General features: G+C 41.9%; 1 protein-coding gene across 2 annotated transcripts in view; it reads right to left on the bottom strand.

Moving 5' to 3' along the window:
- The window catches only part of MPPED2 (metallophosphoesterase domain containing 2), a 209,231-nt gene that overhangs the window by 151,952 nt on the left and 38,703 nt on the right, over positions 1 to 18,576 (bottom strand). For both annotated transcript variants that reach the window (XM_025266287.3, XM_006060827.4), the window contains exon 3: positions 125 to 306. In XM_025266287.3, the coding sequence (XP_025122072.1) occupies positions 125 to 306 (182 nt within the window). The remainder of the gene's footprint in view (positions 1 to 124; positions 307 to 18,576) is intronic.

The following is an 18,576-nucleotide window of genomic DNA, read 5'->3' as shown; positions in this document are numbered from 1 at the left end:
CACCGCATATCATACGAGAAATGGCTGAGCTGGCTTCCAAGTGCTCTAATTCAATTAGGGCACAGTGAGTGACACTCGGGCGGGAAAGGTTAATTGGGGGCGCCGGAACGCAATCATTCCTTACCTAACCAGTCATTAAACTTCTTAACCTCTGAGGGCAGTCCCAGCTCGGTGAAATCGCCTGTGTGGAGAAGGATGTCCCCATAAGGCATCTGGATACCATCTGTTCTGGAGTGTGTGTCTGAGATGCAGACAAACCGCGTGTGGCCCGCTGGTTTTGGAGTGTCATATGGGATGGGGTCGACCCTGAAGTAGACATAACAGATCCCATAACAGTTAAATATATTAGAACCCTCGTAATTGTCATCGCACATACATATTGACTGTTATCCGTGAACGCACTGACACAAACCAATGCAAAGACAGAAGGGCCCATTATAACAAGGAACCCTTTGTGGGTGCAAAAGAGACAGCATCACCCATCTACAAACCCACTGGGCAAATTCAAAAAGTCTTACTTACCTGGTAGGAAAATTAAAAGGCCAGACTATCTTACACGTAGAGTCAGAAGTAACCCAGGCAACTGAGAGAGTGATTAATGGTGAAGTTTAGGGATATTGAACCCCAACTGGGGAAGCAAAATGATACTATTTTCTCTCTCTTCATGCTCCAATTGATCCCACTACTCATTAGGAAATGGATAACTAATTTATTCCTCCTTAAACATGCATAACTTTAGCAAAGAACTAATTTATGGAGAACATTCTACACATGCTTTGCCAACTGAAATGTTAAGAGACATAGTAGATGGTAAGTACTTCTAGCCAATTTCCTTTCTAGAACCATTCAATACCTCTATCACGTTTTTAAGCAGAGATTCACAAATCAAACTGTGGGGAGGGAAGGTGATGCCAAAGTAAAAGGACTTTTAAATAAAACACTGGATGTTCCAAGAACTTTGTCCAGCTGCTTCTCTACCACCTCCTGAGGCCCCAGTTACACCTTAGGTTACCTGGAATGCTCACATGCCTTGGGCAAAGCGTCTATTCAGTACAAATATAGTAAGCCTTTTAATGGGTGTGTACAGATCTACATATGCATTAATATATGTACAGTTTTAGAGACCTAAGCACTGTGAAATTACACTCGGGCATAAGAATCAAAAGGCAAAATGATCCACCCGAAGCAAAGAAAATGAAACAGAACATTCTCATTTAATTGAGTGTAACAAAGTGTGCTAAATAAACTTGGTAAAGCAATGCAAATCTGACTCTTCAAGCATACAGTTTTAATTATTTAAAGGGTTTATAGCAGAGTTAAGGATGCTTTAACTATATTAACTCTACACTGACAGCTTCCTGTAATTTCTCTGTAGGAATGTACACTTACTTTGGATTATGGGTGAAAAGAAGCAGCTATCAAAGCAAAGAGAAGGTCACAAGAGAAGCAAATATGCAATGTGGAGATGAGAGCGTAAAATGTTAAATAAGGAACAATATTTCATATCACCGCCCCACCCTGGGTTATTAACATGCAGCAGAGAACACAGGGAAAGCTCAACACAAGATTCTCTGTACCAGTTGCCTCCAAGGCTTTGTTTAATTTTTTCTTCTTTTCCCCACTTTTGTAAAAAGAAACAATCTGTTTTCACAACGGCAATGTTTGTGAGGGAAACAAAGGCAGTCAGTATACAACCTGCAGAGTCCCGCATTTCCTTAATGGTTAGTCTTTTAATTTTATTTTACCTTTGTCAGAGAAGAAGCAAGGAAGAAGAAAGGAGAACTGGAAGAAGACAAAAAGGATGCAGGGACTGTGAACTGGTGAATACAGTGGGGCTCACTGAAAACCCAAAAAGAAAGCTGAACTTCTGCAAAAAAAAATTATATACATATATATGTATACACACATACACCTGATTTTTCCTGTAAAGGTTAGAAATTAACAATGCTGTTATCATGAAGAAAATTCACTAATCCACTGAGATTTCATGAGCAACCTAGAAACCCTTCTGATAGGATCTAATGTTGATTTTTTAAATATATATTAAAATGTTTGTCTTTCTTTCCATTACTGAGACTCTATTATACTGTCTCAGTGGTTCTAAATTGTATCAGTTGACATTGCCTGTTTTCTAAAAGTAGTTTTCCCGGACAATGAAGGACTGTTTCCTGCCATAGCAGACTGTGTCACCCTCTGGAAGTGACACTTCATATTCTATTCCTACGGACAAAGTTAAGATGCTTGCTAGAAAGGGGCTGTGCACATCTATGCTGAAACCACCAATGTCTGAAAGAAAATTCATCAACCACTGGACTTTAAATGTATACATAAATTCATTATTTACATATCTTTATTTTCCAGTTCTGTTCTCATCCTAATAGTCAAGTACAGACACAGCCCCATTTCTTTCTTTCTGTAACTCAGTTAAGCTATGGGCACAACCAGTGCATCAAAATCCTTTAAGAAGGCGGTCCTCAACCTCTTTGGCACCAGGGACAAGGTGAGTGGAAGACAATTTTTTCATTGATTGGCAGAGGGGGAGTAGGGATGTTGTGGGGATAATTCAAGCACGTTAATTTAGTGTCCACTGTATTTCTATTATTATTTCATCAGCTCCACCTCAGATCATCAGGCATTTGATTCCAGAGGTTGGAGACCCCAGCTTTAAGAGTCTACACGAGTTTATCAGAGGGACATCAGAGTCATCATTTTCAATTTATAAAACAGAAAGGAGCACAGATATAAATCCTTCCCTGTGAACAGGCCCCTGTGCTATAAACCTACTCAGTTTAGAGAAGTGAATCACCACTCAGTACATGTTGTGTTTCTTAGCTCTGTGCTGGACAATCATTTTCTATCACTATTAAAACATCAGTCAATTTCTGAGTGGTTTCAAGTCTTCCCTCCTCCTCCAGAGAAACACTTAAAGGTCCAACAGAATTAACGGTGAAATAAAGGCCAAGGAATAAAAAAATAGAAGAGAGAGGAAGAAGAGAGAAAAATGAGTCCTCTCAGCTTTGAGCTGAAATAAAATGATGAATCAGAGGGACACAGGACGACTGAGAAGGTGTATCCATCACCACCACCAACTTGTTGTCATCCAAGGAAAACAATTAGTAAACACTGGGAAAGATACAGAGGACTGATTCAAGGAAGAGGGCTGTGGAAGTCCAAAGCCAGGGGTGGGGGTGGGTTATAAACGTGCAAAAACATAATTTACATACATCCCCCGACCCAGAGGCAATGATGTCCTTTGCTATCCATCAAAGTACAAGAAAATAAGACAGCATAGCCTGTCAGAGCCACACTGCAGGATAACAGGACAAGTATCACCTATGGGTCATAGGAAAAAAGGCATCTCCACCCAAAGACATTCAGAGTTGAAAATAAGACGCCCAGTAGAATAGGCAAGTTGCAGCAGATGTAATTAAAGTTGAGACAACCCTAGGGAAATGACCATTTCCAAATTGAGCATGTGGTAAACACTTTGAAAAGGCAAGACAGCCAAACGTTTTCCTGTAAAAGCGTGTTTAAGGGAGACCCTGACAGCTATCAGAAGATCCACCTGTTCACGTTGTGGGAAGACCCTCCCGCTGCCTGTTCCCTCTTAGTTAACAACCTTACTGCTTACTGTTTATGCTGCTGACTTCTCACACGACCTAACATTTCCCCTAAGGCATCATGTCAAATATCCTAGCAAGTGAGTCTCTTAGCAAGGCAATCTAACCCCCAGAGCCAGATTCAAATAGCAGAGTGAGATTTGCACGTACATCTGAGTACACCCAGGGGAAAACAAGATGACATGGGAAGATGAGAAGAAAACACTGCATCATAAAATCCCAGAGCTGGACAAAACCTTAGGGGGCATCGGGTTCAGTGCTTTATATGAAGCGTGAACCTCCTCTATCCCTTTCCTGGCTAGCTGACATAAATTTTCTCTCCAAGTTTTCCAGAGAAGGCAAGCCCCGCCCCTGCATCCCCTCCTCTCCACCAGGGCAGACAATTCTGGTTACTTGCTCTACTTGCTAGAAAGTTTCCGATCCAGAAGCTCTAAGAAAGCTGAGCATGGTCCAAAGTGACTTGGCCAGGAGCCTGAAGACTGAGTAACAGTTTGGCTGAGTTACTCATTTTGGGCAAGATATTCCATTCTTTTCACCTCGATTTTCTCATCTATAAAATGGGAATAACACTGCCTAATCTCTGCTGTTTTTGTTTAGTCACTCAGTCATGTCCAACTCTTTGCAACTCCACGGACAGCATCACACCCGACTTCCCTATCTATCACCATCTCCCAGAGTTTGCTCAAACTCATGTCCATTGAGTCAGTGATACCATCCAACCATCTCATCCTCTGTTGTCCCCTTGTTCTCTTGCCTTCTATCTTTCCCAGCATTAGGGTCTTTTCCAATGAGTTGGCTCTTGGCATCAGGTGGCCAAAGGATTGGAACTTCAGCTTCAGCATCAGTCTTTCCAATGGATATTCAAGGTTGATTTCCTTTAGGATTGACTAGTTTGATCTCCTTGCAGTCCAAGGGACTCTCAAAAGTCTTTTCCAACACCAACAGTTCCAAGGCATCCATTCTTCAGCACTCAGCCTTCTTTATGGTCCAGTTCTCACATCCATACATGACTACTGGAAAAACCATGGCTTTGACTATATGGACCTTTGCTGGCAGAGTAATATCTCTGCTTTTTAATACACTGTCTAGGTTTGTCATAGCTTTTCTTCCAAGGAGCAAGCATCTTTTAATTTCATGGCTGCAGTCACCGTATGCAGTGATTTTGGAGCCCAAGAAAATAAAGTCTGTCACTGTTTCCACAGTTTCTCCATCTATTTGCCTTGAAGTGATGGGATCAGATGCCACAATCTTCGTTTTTTGAATGCTGAGTTTTAAGCCAGCTTTTTCACTGCCTAATCTACTCTATCGCTATAAGGAAATAAATTGTCAAGTACTGGATCTGACACACAGCAGATGCTCTGAAATTAAAGATACTGAATGATGTAAGGTGGGGTGGGAGGGGGGGTCATGTTTGGCCATAAAGCCAGACTATCTGGCTATGAATCTCATTTCACTTTTATTAACAGTGTGACACCGAGCAACGTGCTTGATTCCTGTGTCTTGGTTTCCTTACCAATAAAATGAATATAAAAATAGTTCCTAACTCATAAGATTGCCATGAGGATGACAAAGAATAATGTACTCAAAGCACTTAGAACAGTGCCTGACACACAGCAGACTATCCATGTTAGGTTTTGTTTTAACTCAGTAGTAATATTTTTACTACTAGTAGCAGTAGTATCTGACCTCCATGTCTCCTTCCATTACAAGGAGATACCAACAGCTAGCACACAGCTTTGTTCAATGAAAGCTGATTACACACACAACGGCCAGCACAGCACTGGGCACATAATCCCCAGTCAATAAAAACATTCATTTCTTGGGACTTCCCTGGTGATCCAGTGGTTACGATTCCATCTTCCAAGGCAAGGGACACACCAGGGTTCTATCCCTGGTCAGGTCAGCTAAGGTCCCACACGCCACGGGACTACGAAGCCCACATGCGAGAATCACTGAGCCCACTCTCTTGTGCTGCACTAGAGAGAAGCCCGTGAGCCCACATGCCACACAAAGATCCTGCATGCTGCAACTAAGATCCAATGCAGATGAAAATAAAAATACTTTTTAAAAATTAAAACCATGCATTTCCTTCCTGTCACTTCTTTCTTAATCCTAGTTCTGCACTCAAACAGCAGAGAAGAAGAATTCAGTCCCTTTTCCATTGGACAGTTCTTCAAATGTCTGAGGACACGTATTATAACCCCCTGAAATCGTCTCTAACCTACTTGATTGGCCACACTGCCCACAACTTTTTCTTTTGTGATAGGATGTCCAGTGCCCTCCGCATCCTGGTGATCTCCTGGATACAATCCAATTGATCAGAACGCCTCTATCCATAGTGTCAGAACTGGATAGTTCTGACATAGTGTCAGAATGGATTCATGGGGGGCTTCCCTGATGGCTCCGACACCACCTTCAATGCAAGAGACCCAGGTTCGATCCCTGGGTCGGAAAGATCCCCAGTAGCAGGGAATGGCTATCCACCCCCGTATTCTTGCCTGGAGAATCCCATGGACAGAGGAGCCTGGAGGGCCACAGTCCATGCAGTCACAAAAAGTTGGACACAACTGAGCGACTAACACAAGCACATATGGATTCATGGGCCCATGAGCTGTTTATCCAAGACAAATGCTAGTACAGGCGCTGGAGAACCACCAAAGCCGGACACCCTGGAGGATTTTCCTAGGGGAAGCCTGAGCTATCATCTTGAGTTTTCCAATTAAGTCTCCAGGTTTTTTGCCAAGCCTCAAATCTTGTTCTTGAAGCTTGATTGTCAAATGTTTATATATCCCACTGCCTACTCAAACAAATAAACCATTCTCATTCACTCCATCCTGACCCATTCGAGTTTTTTTGATTTTTTTTTTTTACCATAAAACACTAATATGATAATATTATTGTTTGCACTCTGGAAAGCTCTATTGGTCATATCTGTTATTTTTTCAATAGCAAATGTATACACTGTTGCAAGCCCTATTGACAGATCTTCAGAAGAGCTGTAATCATGTGGTTTGTTATGACATGAATTTCTTCTTTAGGCCAAATGAGAAGTAAAAGCTTTATGTACACATTTAGATTATAATTCACTGTCAAACGAGACTAAAACTCTTACGAAGCATTTTAACAGGATTCCAATGTATTTATCATCTCCCATTCCACTTGAAAACCATGATGCTGTGCTTATGCATCCCAGTAACTTTAACAAGTTTTCAAATGTGATATTAAAGCTTTCATTTTTACCCTGAAAATTCAGCTGACGTGAGTTAAAATTAGGTTTGTGATGTTACACCATCCACCCTAGACATAAGAATTCAGTCCCCTTTCCAATCGACTGTTTGATAAAGATATGCAAAACCCTCTAGCAAAACAATGAATAAATAAATACCGGGCTTAAGTTAATACAGTAACAGAATTTTTCAACTGGAAGGGCTTCAGAGATGATCTAATCCTGTGTTTCGCTTCTCTGAGTATTGGCTTCATGGTTTTGCCTTTTTTGTATGTTATTACTTAATTTTTGTTAAGCATCTCACATTTTTTATACAATTTTGTTTAGTTTTGTCCTAAACAGTTTCATCTATGTAGGCATGAAGTGGATATGGTGATTGTACTTTTCAACTAACATTTAAAAAAATACATAGGAAAAAAAAATACATAGGTATGAAAATTTTTAAGATTTGTCCAGTATAAAGAACTAGAACTCAAGTTTTCTAACTTCTGATTCACTTCTCTTTTTACCTAACTTTGGAAGCTAAAAATATGCTTGGACTTGGAGAATAAAAGATGTTAAAAATAATAAAATGACATCAAAGCAAACCACCTAAACTCTTGTAATTATTAATATCTAGAGACTCTGCTCAAGATTATTGGAGTTCACTGTCAAAAATACCCAAGTCTTAGTGCACTGATGCCTCTATTTTTATAACTGCTATCCAATTGAATGGAGTCTCTTCAAACCTCAAGAAAATGCACATTAGAGTTCATTAGGAAAATAAGCAATATAGAATTTAATTTTTTGAGTATTGGTTAAGATAAAGTCCCTGATGCTGGGAAAGACTGAGGGCAGAAGAAGAAGAGGGCATCAGAGCATGAGATGGCCGGATGGCATCACCAACACAATGGACATGAACTTGGATAAACTTCGGGACATGGTGATGGAGAGAGGCCTGATGTGCTGCAGTCCATGGGGTTGCAAAGAGTCGGACACGACCGGGTGACTGAACAACAACAACAAAAATAAAGAGAGCTTCTCATTCTCGGAGAGGTCAAGTCACACGTGCAAACTGATTGTGAATGTTTCCAAATATAGGTGGCATTAGGGGGGCCACTTTAGCTGACAGACAAGCCTCGTTAAAAAGAGCTCTGGCTGCGGAGGCCAGGGCCTTCCTGCACCCCCACTACATTGGTCATCGATTAGTTATGTGATCCTGGGCAAGTCACTGCCCTTCTTGTAACCTCTGTTCTTCAAGTGTGAAAAGAGAGGCAGGACCAAATGATGCTCAAATGATTACCTGCCTGGTTTCTCCGCCACCAGAAATCTGTGCAAGACCTTAGAAACAAGCCAGTCTCGTAAGCCCTTAAAACATGCTCTTTCCCTTTGCAATTGTATTTTCTGCTTTCCAGACAATGCAAAAGTAAATGCAGTCCAGATCCTTCCAAACAGAATCAGAATTAGACAGACTTCACATACAAAGAGAAGTGAAATTGCAATTTAGGACCATAGATGGAGCTCCCAGGTCTTTCTAGTGTAAAACAGAGCAAAGAAACCAGAATCCCAGTTACCACAATTAAACAAAAATTAAACGATGTGGGATTTAACTAGTTGCTTCAAAAATGGGCTGTTCTCCATTTTCTAAAACTCTGAGCTGATGAAACTCTCCCAGTTTAGCCTTCGTGTCCCAGAACAGTAATGGTGCCGAAACACAGTGAGGAAGCATAACACAGCCAAATGTTTAAATATACTCACATTTGTACCAAGGGCACTGCTTTCCTTTAACTGCTGAACTGCTGTATCAACACTGTTCTACCACCAACTAATTATAGCTAACAAAAGCCCACTGCACAGAGTGTGTCTCGTGTTTCATCTATTTTTTTTCCTAGTACAGAAGTACAGTGCTGACATCCAATGAATACTAAGTGGTCATAATTTAATTCTTCAAGCACTGCATGTGATAGGAATTTCCGGTCCTTCTGCTGGTTCCACTGGGGTGTTGCAGTGCCCATCAGGCTAGCTACTGTGGAAGCCACTGAAGCCTCTCCAATGGCAAACGGTTGGGCCATAAATATCCCACTGGAGATGCATTGTCCAGGGTTAAACGTTTCCTGCTCTTTTAGCAACAAGGTTTGTTAGCTTCCACTTCTGGGTACTGGCCTTGCCTTTGAAAAAAGAAGGCACATGACACTGAACTGAGTGCCTGTTACTCCACACAGTCAACAACAATTTCCTTAACACCCACCTGCATGCCAGGAGTCATGGTAAGCTCTAGGAAGACAAGGAAGCAACCTATAAGGATTCGGGAGTTGACCTGTCAGTTCCTTGCAGGCATACCTCAGAGATATTGTGGGTTCAATTCCAGACTGCCACAATAAAGCGACCATCACAAGAATTTTTTGGTTTCTCAGTGCATATACAAGTCATATTTACATATTTATACTATTTACATTTTATCTTTAAAAAAACCAAGATGCACGCTTTAAAAAATTACTGCTAAAAAATAACTATCATCTGAGCAGTCGGCAAGTTGCAAACTTTTTGCTGGTGGAGGATCTTGCCTTGCTGTCAGTGGTGGCTGACTGATCAGGGTGGTTGCTGAAGGCTGGGTGGCTGTGGTAATTGTTTAAAATAAGATAACAACAAAGTCTGCCACATCAACTAATTCTTCCTTTCGCAAATAATTTCTCTGTAGTATGCAGTGCCATTTGATAGCATTTCATTCACAGAACTTCATTCAAAACTGGCACCAGTCCTCTCAAATCCTGCTGCTTCTTTAATCAGGTAAGTTCACCTAGTATTCTAAATCCTTTGCTGTCATTTCAACAGTCTTCACAGCATCTTTACCAGGAGTAGATTCCATCTCACTTTCTTTGCTCATCCATAAGAAGCAACTCTTCATCTGTTAAAGTTTTATCATGAGATTACAACATTCAGCCACATCTTCAAGAACCACCTCTAATTCTAGTTATCTTGGTACTTCCTAATTTGCAGTTACTTCCTCCACTTCAGTCTTAAACCTCTCAGAGTCATCCAGGAAGGCTGGAATCAACTTCCAAACTCTTGTTACTGCTGATATTCTGACCTCTTCTCACGAATCACCAGTGTTCTTAATGGCACCTAGAACAGTGAATCCTTCACTGTTTGAAAACAGAAGGTTTTCAATTTCCTTTGCCCAGATGCATGAGAGGAATCATTATCTATAGCAGCTACAGACATAAGAAATATATTTCTTAAATTATAAACCTGAAAGTCAAAATCAACAACTATAGAATGGCTGCTGTGTTGGTGTGGCACACGTGCATGCTCAGCTGTGTCCAATGCTTTGTGACCCCATGGACTGTAGTCCTCCAGGCTCCTCTGTCCATGGGATTTTCCAGGCAAGAATACTGGAGTGGGTTGCCATCCCCTTCTCCAGGGGATCTTCCCGATCCAGGGGTCAAACCTGAATTGGCAGATGATTCTTTACCACTGAGCCACCTGGGAAGCCCCCAACACCACCTTGTTGAGCATCTCCATCAGAGCTCTTGGCTGATTACACGCACTGTCTGTGAGCAGTCATATCCTGAAAAGAATGTTTTGGGTTTTTTTCCTGAACAGTAGGTCTCAGTAGTTGGCTTAAAATATTCAGTAAACCATGGTGTAAACAGATTTGTTGTCATCCCAGCATCACTGTGCCATTTACAGAGCACAGGCAGAGTTGATTAAGTATGATCCTTGGGAATCCTAGGCTTTTTGGAATGCTAAAGGAGCACGGGCTTCAACTTATAGCCACCAACTGGATTAGGCCCTAACAAGATAGTCAGCCTGTCCTTTGAAGCTTTGAAGCCAGGCACTGACTTTTCCTCTCTAGCTATACAAGTCCTAGATGGCACCTTCTTGCAACATATGGCTTCCTGTCTGCATTGAAAAATAGCTATTTAATGCAGGTCCCTTTTTTGACCTTTTTGACACCAGGGACTAGTTTCCTGGAAGATGGATTTTTCCCTGGACCAGCAGGGGGATGGTTTCAGGGTGATTCATTACATTTATTGTGCACTTTATTTCCATTATTATTATATCAGCTCCACCTCACATCATCAGGCATTAGATCCTGGCAGCTGGGGACCGCTGGTTTAGTGTTGCCATCTTCATTAATTATCTTGGCTAGATCTTCTGGACAACTTCAAGCAGTTTCTACATCAGCACTGCTTCACCCTGCATTTTGATGTGTTGGAGACAGCTTCTTTCCTTAAGCCTCACGAACCAGCTCTGTTAGTGTCAAACATTTCTTCTGCAGTTTTCTCAGCTCTGAGCTCTCTCAGGCTTGACAGAATTGAAGAGAGTCAGGCTTTTGTTCCGGAAAAGGCAACGGCAACCCACTCCAGTACTCTTGCCTGGCAGATCCCATGGACGGAGGAGCCTGGTAGGCTGCAGTCCATGGGGTCGTTAGGAGTCGGACAGGACTGAGCGACTTCACTTTCACTTTTCACTTTCATGCATTGGAGAAGGAAATGGCAACCCACTCCAGTGTTCTTGCCTAGAGAATCCCAGAGGGATTCTGGGCATCTCCATCTCCTGGTCGGCTGCCGTCTTTGGGGCTGCACAGAGTCGGACACGACTGAAGCGACTTAGCAGCAGCAGCAGCAGCAGGCTTTTGTTCTAGATCAGGCTCTGGCTTAGGGGAATGTGGTGACTGGTTGGATCTTCTCTCCAGACCATTCAAAACTTTCTCCATGTCAACAATAAGGCTGTCTCACTTTCTTATCATTCATGTGTTCAGTGGAGTAGCACTTTCAATTTTCCTCAAGAACTTTTCCTTTACATTCATAACTTGGCTAAGTATTCGGTGCAAGAGACCTAGCTTTCAGTCTATCTTGGCTTTTGGCATGCCTTCCTCACTAAGCTGAATCATTTCTACTTTTCTTTGATTTCAAGTTGAGAGCTGTGCAACTCTTCCTTTTACTTGGACACTTAGAGGCTACTGTAAGCTTATTAATTATCCTAATTTTAATATTTTTTGTGTGTCTTAGGGAATAGGGAAAGGAAAGAGGAGGAGAGAGAGCAGGGAACAGCTAGCTGGTCAGTGGAGCAGTCAGAAATACACAGAACACTCATTAAGTTCATTGTCTCATACAAGGCATGGTTTGTGGCATCCAACGCCCCGTAACAATTACAACAGTTACATCAAAGATCACTGATCACAAATCACCTTTGGTAAGTATAATAATAATGAAAAACATTGAAATATTGTAATAATTACCAAAACGTGACACAGAGACACAAAGTCACCAAATGCTGCTGGAAAAGTAGTACCAAAAGATTTGTTCAACAGAGGGATTGCCACAAACCATCCATTTGTAAAAAACAAACAAACAAAATGCAGCATCTGTAAAGCACAATAAATCTAGGTATGTCTGCATTCAACAAATGTATGATTTCTGTTCAGTCACTGAGCTCTTTCCCAGACATTTATTAAGCACCTTCTATGGACCAGATTGCGCTAGGTGCTGGGGAGACAGGTAAAGCCAAGCCCCAGAAGGTTTCTGTGGTGTGTAAACAAGTGATTTATGAAACAACTCGGGATCAGCTAGAATCAAGGACCTGCATGATGGTGGTTGTCGCAAATAATCAAGGATGTGTGGGGTACTGTGGGATAAAGGAGAAAATGCCTGGCACTGTGCGTGGGTTAGGAAGGACAGGGAACATTGCAATGGACACAGGACACCAGGGGGTGTCTCAATTCAATTTCAAATGCCGGGGACAAAGGATCTCAGGCTCAGAAAGAAGAGGCATGAGTGGCCTGAAGCTGGAATCTGAATTGGGACTTAAACAGCACAGAACTTGGAAAGTCAGGCAGAAAAGAGGAACTATCCAGGCCACAGAGGACACTGCAAGGAAGCGCATCACTTATTTAGGGACTTGTGAATGAAGAGGCAATGCCAGAGCAGAGTCACTGTGTCAGAGAGCAGTAGAAGGTTTGAAAGGCTGGTGGGACTGGGGACCACACCAAGGAGAGCCAGACTGTAGGGCCTGAACCAGTCCTGGAGGCCGTGGAAACCCACCCCCTCCACCACACTCCCCGAAAGGTGCGAGCGGCCACAAAGAAGGCCGGCTTTAAGGAAAACTGACGTGGCCACTGCAGGATGTGAGGGCTGGGATGGTGCTGGGGGTACTAAAGAAAAGGAGGCTGACTCAAAATTACCTGCAAAAAAATCTAGGCGTATGTTTGATAAGGCCACACCCAGTAAAAACAGAAAGTAGAGGATAAGAAGGCAAGGCAGTAGAAACCTGATGGTATTATAAATAGAAACTGTAAATGATAATTGGAGAAGTAGTCAAAAATGAACTACAACATCCTACATGATTATAGTTCCTGTAGCTCCATCTGTTCCCCACTTTTATCCCTGAGCTGATGCTACAGACCAAGTGTCTGTGTCCTCCCCCTAAAATTCGTATGTTGAAGCCCTAATATGATTGTATTTGAAGGTCGAGTCTTTGACAAGTAATCAGGTCAAGAGGGAAGAACATTTATGAATGGAGTGAGTGGCCTTATAAAAAGAGACACAAGAAAGATGACCTTGACAGAGCAAGAAGGCACCCATCGACGGGATCTCACCAGGAACTAAATTGGCTGGCACCTTAATCATGGATTTCCCAGGCTCTGTAATCGTAAGAAATAAATATTTGCTGTTTAAGCCACTCAGTCTGTAGTACTTGTGACAGCAACTCAAGCTGACTAAGACATCTGGATGAAACCTGGATACCGACAAAGAATTTTTCAGCTGAAAATAATGATAGTCATGATGGGGAACAACAGCAACCGCTTTCATTTTGAAGCCAGGTGCTATGTGATGCCCTTCATCTGAACAGCTTTCATTTAATCCCTACAGCAGGTAAGCCCCATATTTCTCCCATGTTACCAATGAGGAACCTGAGACTCAGATTAAGCAAAGGCAGAAGGCCAGTAGGTAGCTCTGCCCCAAGATGACCATCCAGAGTCTGCTCTGTCATCTGACAGTTTTACAACCTCCTCTTACACAGCTTTCCTGGTGGCTCAGATGGTAAAGAATCTGCCTGCAAAGCAGGAGACCCGGGTTCAGAAAGATCCCCTGGAGAAGGGAATGGCAACCCACTCCAGTATTCTTGCCTGGAAAATTCCATGGACAGAGGAGCCTGATGGGTTACAGTCCATGGGGTGGCAAAGAGTCTGACACGATTGAGCAGTTAACACTTACACAGCACACCCAGATGTTAGGGCAGATTCTGTCCTAAAATGGGGCATACAGTTTTTTTAATCAATAATTACAAGGACAAACTTCAAAAATAAAATGCGGGTAATTTTCAAACACTGGGTGCACCTGAAAAACATGTCTTCATCTGACTCAGTCCAGGAGAAAGAACGTTAAGAGACACAAAAAACACAACCATTTACTTTTTTAAATGTTGGGAGAGATATTCATGAAGAGCGTTGGGTCTAATGGATAAAAAGGAATTTTGGGGGGGTATTAAAACTCTGCCAAAGGAAACTGAATTCCCCTTCTCCACTTTTCAATTCATCAAAGTCAGGTTTTCTAAGGCTCAATGTCTCACAAGAAGCTGTTAACAGAATTTGTTGTTTAGTTAATTGTGCTTATCAGAAGTGTTCAGTTCAGCCACTGAGTCAGGTCTGACTCTGTGATCCCAAGGACTGCAGCACACCAGGCTTCCCTGTCCATCACCAATTCCCAGAGCTTGCTCGAACTCATGTCCATGAAGTCAGTGATGCCATTCAATCATCTCATTCTCTGTCATCCCTTTCTCCTCCTGCCTTCAATCTTTCCCAGCATCAGGGTCTTTTCCAATGAGTCAGTTCTTTGTATCAGTTGGCCAAAGTATTGGCGCTTCAGCTTCACCATCAGTCCTTCCAATGAATATTCAGGACTGATTTCCTTTAGGATTGACTGGTTTGTGTAGGTAACTTCATATTTCCATGGCTAAAGGGCCTTTTTTAAAGTGTGTGGCCAAAAGTTGAATTTTAACAGCCCATAATAAGGGAACAACAGAGAATGAGATGGTTGGGTGGCATCACCAACTCAATGCACATGAGTTTGAGCAAATTCCAGGAGACAGTGAAGGACAGGGAAGCCTGGTACGCTGCAGTCCATGGTGTCACAAGGAGTATGACATGACTTAGTGACTGAACAACAACAAAATGTTTTTTCCAACTCTGACCCGAGTTTATTGACTTACTTTCAAAAAATCAGTTGTCCCTAAGGCAGAAAGACCATTTTATATATGCATGAACATCATGTAAGTCCATTACGAGACAAATGCTTATTCCTAAGACAACATAATATGATTAATTAAAATCAGAATTTGCTAAATCATGCCTGAGTCTTTTGCAAATCCATGAACGTTGGCCCGCCAGGCTCATCAGTCTATGGGATTATCCTGGCAAGAATACTGGAGTGGGCTACCATTTCCTTCTCCAACTTAACATGATGACAACATTTAAAGACCTTTCAAAACGAATACAATACAATAATTTTCAGACTCAGTATATCTTATTCTGGAGACTGTTTCGTGACAGTAAGAAAACCATTTTACCCTACATCTTTATCTCTTGCTGAAATAGCTAGTCCACTTCTACTGTAAAAATTATTGAGTTGGACCAAAGTTCATTCAGGTTTTTCTGTACCATCTTACCAAAAAACCCAAATGAATTTTTTGGCCAAACCAATACATAGTTCCTACACAATGGCAGAATCCACAGAGGACTACTTCCTCTTTGGAAGTGAGTACTTACTTCCTTGGTAGCGTATTTCATGGTTTACATTTCCCCAAGAGTATCTCTGCTTATTTAACTTATATGCAGAGTACATCATGAGAAACGCTGGACTGGAAGAAACACAAGCTGGAATCAAGATTGCCAGGAGAAATATCAATAACCTCAGATATGCAGATGACACCACCCTTATGGCAGAAAGTGAAGAGGAACTCAAATGCCTCTTGATGAAAGTGAAAGAGGAGAGTGAAAAAGTTGGCTTAAAGCTCAACATTCCGAAAATGAAGATCATGGCATCCGGTCCCATCACTTCATGGCAAATAGATGGGGAAACAGTGGAAACAGTGTCAGACTTTATTTTCTGGGCTCTAAAATCACTGCAAATGGTGACTGCAGCCATGAAATTAAAAGACACTTACTCCTTGGAAGGAAAGTTATGTCCAACCTAGATTCAAAAACAGAGACATTACTTTGCCAACAAAGGTTTGTCTAGTCAAGGCTATGGTTTTTCCTGTGGTCATGTATGGATGTGAGAGTTGGACTGTAAAGAAGGCTGAGTGCCAAAGAATTGATGCTTTTGAACTGTGGTGTTGGAGAAGACTCTTGAGAGTCCCTTGGACTGCAAGGAGGTCCAACCAGTCCATTCTGAAGGAGATCAGCCCTGGGATTTCTTTGGAAGGACTGATGCTAAAGCTGAAACTCCAGTACTTTGGCCACCTCATGCGAAGAGTTGACTCATTGGAAAAGACTCTGATGCTGGGAGGGATTGGGGGCAGGAGGAGAAGGGGATGGCAGAGGATCAGATGGCTGGATGGCATCACCGACTCGATGGACGTGAGTCTGAGTGAACTCCGGGAGTTGGTGATGGACAGGGAGGCCTGGCATGCTGCGATTCATGGGGTCGCAAAGAGTCGGACATGACTGAGCGACTGAACTGAACTGAACTGAAACTCAATATTATAAAACTAAGATCATGGCATCTAGTCCCATCACTTCATGGTAAATAGAAGAGGGAAAAGCGAAAGCAATGACAGACTTTATTTTGGGGGGCTCCAAAGTCACTGCGGACAGTGACCACAGCCATGAAATTAAAAGACACTTGCTCCTTGAATGGACAGCTATGACAAACCTTGATAGAGAATTAAAAAGCAGATATATCCCTTTGTCAACAAAGGTTTGTACAGTCAAAGCTATGGTTTTACCAGTAATTATGTAGGGATGTGAGAGCTGGACAGTAAAAAAGGCTGAGCATCAAAGAATTGATGCCTTCGAACTATGGTGCTGGAGAAGACTCTTCAGAGTCCCTTGGACAGCAAGGAGATTCAACCAGTTAATCCTAAAGGAAATCAACTATGAATATTCATTGGAAGGGCTGATACTGAAGCTCAAGCTCCAATACTTTGGCCAGTTGGTGTGAAGAGACAACTCACTATAAAGACCCTGATGCTAGGAAAGACTAAAGGCAAAAGGAGAAGGGGGTGGCAGAGGATGAGATGGTTAGATAGCATCGTAGCCTCAATGGACATGAATTTGAGCAAATTCCAGGAGACAGTGGAAGACAGAGGAGCCTGGTGTGCTGCAGTCCATGGGGTCGCAAAGAGTCGGACACAACTGAGCACTGAGCAACCACGACCACAACAACCACCAACCTCTCCAGGTTTCCCTGTTGAGTGACACTGGCAAGTCTACCAGTAGGTATGACTAGCATACCTCCACCCCAAGTTTTTGAATTAGCCATTTTAATCATTTGGTCCAGGATCAGTAAGCTATAGCCCAAAGACAAAAATCTAACCCAGTGCATGTTTTTAGAAAGAAAGTTTTACTGGAACACAATTGCATTGTTTGTTTAAATATTGTTAAGGTTGCTTTTGAGTTACAACAGCAGAGTTTCATAGTTGTGACAAACACCATATGGCCCGCAAAGCTTAAAATATTTACTATCTGGACCTCAGGAGGCAAGTCTGTCCACTCCTGATTTTGTTACTCAACATTTATTAAGAGACAACCATGTGTTAGATACTTTATTACTAGAAATAATACCTGAAATTTATAGTAGAAATTCAGTATCTACTATGTGCCAGGGACCTTTCCTGTATTATTACATTTGATTCCCTCAAGATCTTTCTGTACAGGACGGGTGTGCATGTGTACAGACATCTGCCACGCATGTGAACCTTTTTGTATTCTTTCCAAATTTTACTTAAGGTCACATAGTAAGCTTGGGACTTTGGACTCGGAGCCCGTCTAAACCACGAGTTTCTGCCCTTTACTATATGAACTATTTCTAAGGGAAAAATTTAAGACTGGAGCGAGTATCGTTTTAATGGAGTGATAACGCCTCCAGGCATTATCTGATCCCACGGGGATACAGGCCTTAGTCTGTGGGCTATTATACAACTTTGTAACTTGTAGATAGGTGAAACCAATGCAAATAAGACCTATAAAGGCAAATAACTTCCGTCCAGTGGAGGCTCAACTGACTCCCCCTCCAGTTTCGCATCCCTTTGTGAATTCACTTCAACATTCCTTTATTCTACATAAATTCATGGTCCTCCTAAGAACCTGTCATAACAGGTGTTTTTTTTTTGTTGTTCTCTTGTTAATGAGTTATATAAAATTTTTAACAAGTGTTCATTTTGTATCTATGAGTCAGAACTTTTAAGAATTATTCTTTTATAAGAGTTGCCATTTTTACCATCTTGAACTTCACATTTTTGCTTGGGAGGGTATGTGTACCAAACAATCAATGTCACCATAAATCATATATATCTATGCAGGTCAGAAAGTAGGGAGAATAAAGCGATTAAGAGCTCACTGCAGGGGTCATTTATGTTACTTAGAGCATCAACAGGGTCTGGGTTGAGGCCACCGCTCTGTCTCTGCCTAGCTTTGAGACCATGAAAAAACCACTAAATTTCTAGAAGCCTCAGGTACCTCATCTGTAAACTGGGGATGATAAAAGTAATTGCCTCCTAAAGCTGATACAAAGATTAAGTAACTGT

The sequence above is a fragment of the Bubalus bubalis genome, chromosome 16 (assembly GCF_019923935.1).
Source record: "Bubalus bubalis isolate 160015118507 breed Murrah chromosome 16, NDDB_SH_1, whole genome shotgun sequence".
NCBI lineage: Eukaryota > Metazoa > Chordata > Mammalia > Artiodactyla > Bovidae > Bubalus > Bubalus bubalis.
This window is presented reverse-complemented; position numbering and strand designations above follow the sequence as displayed.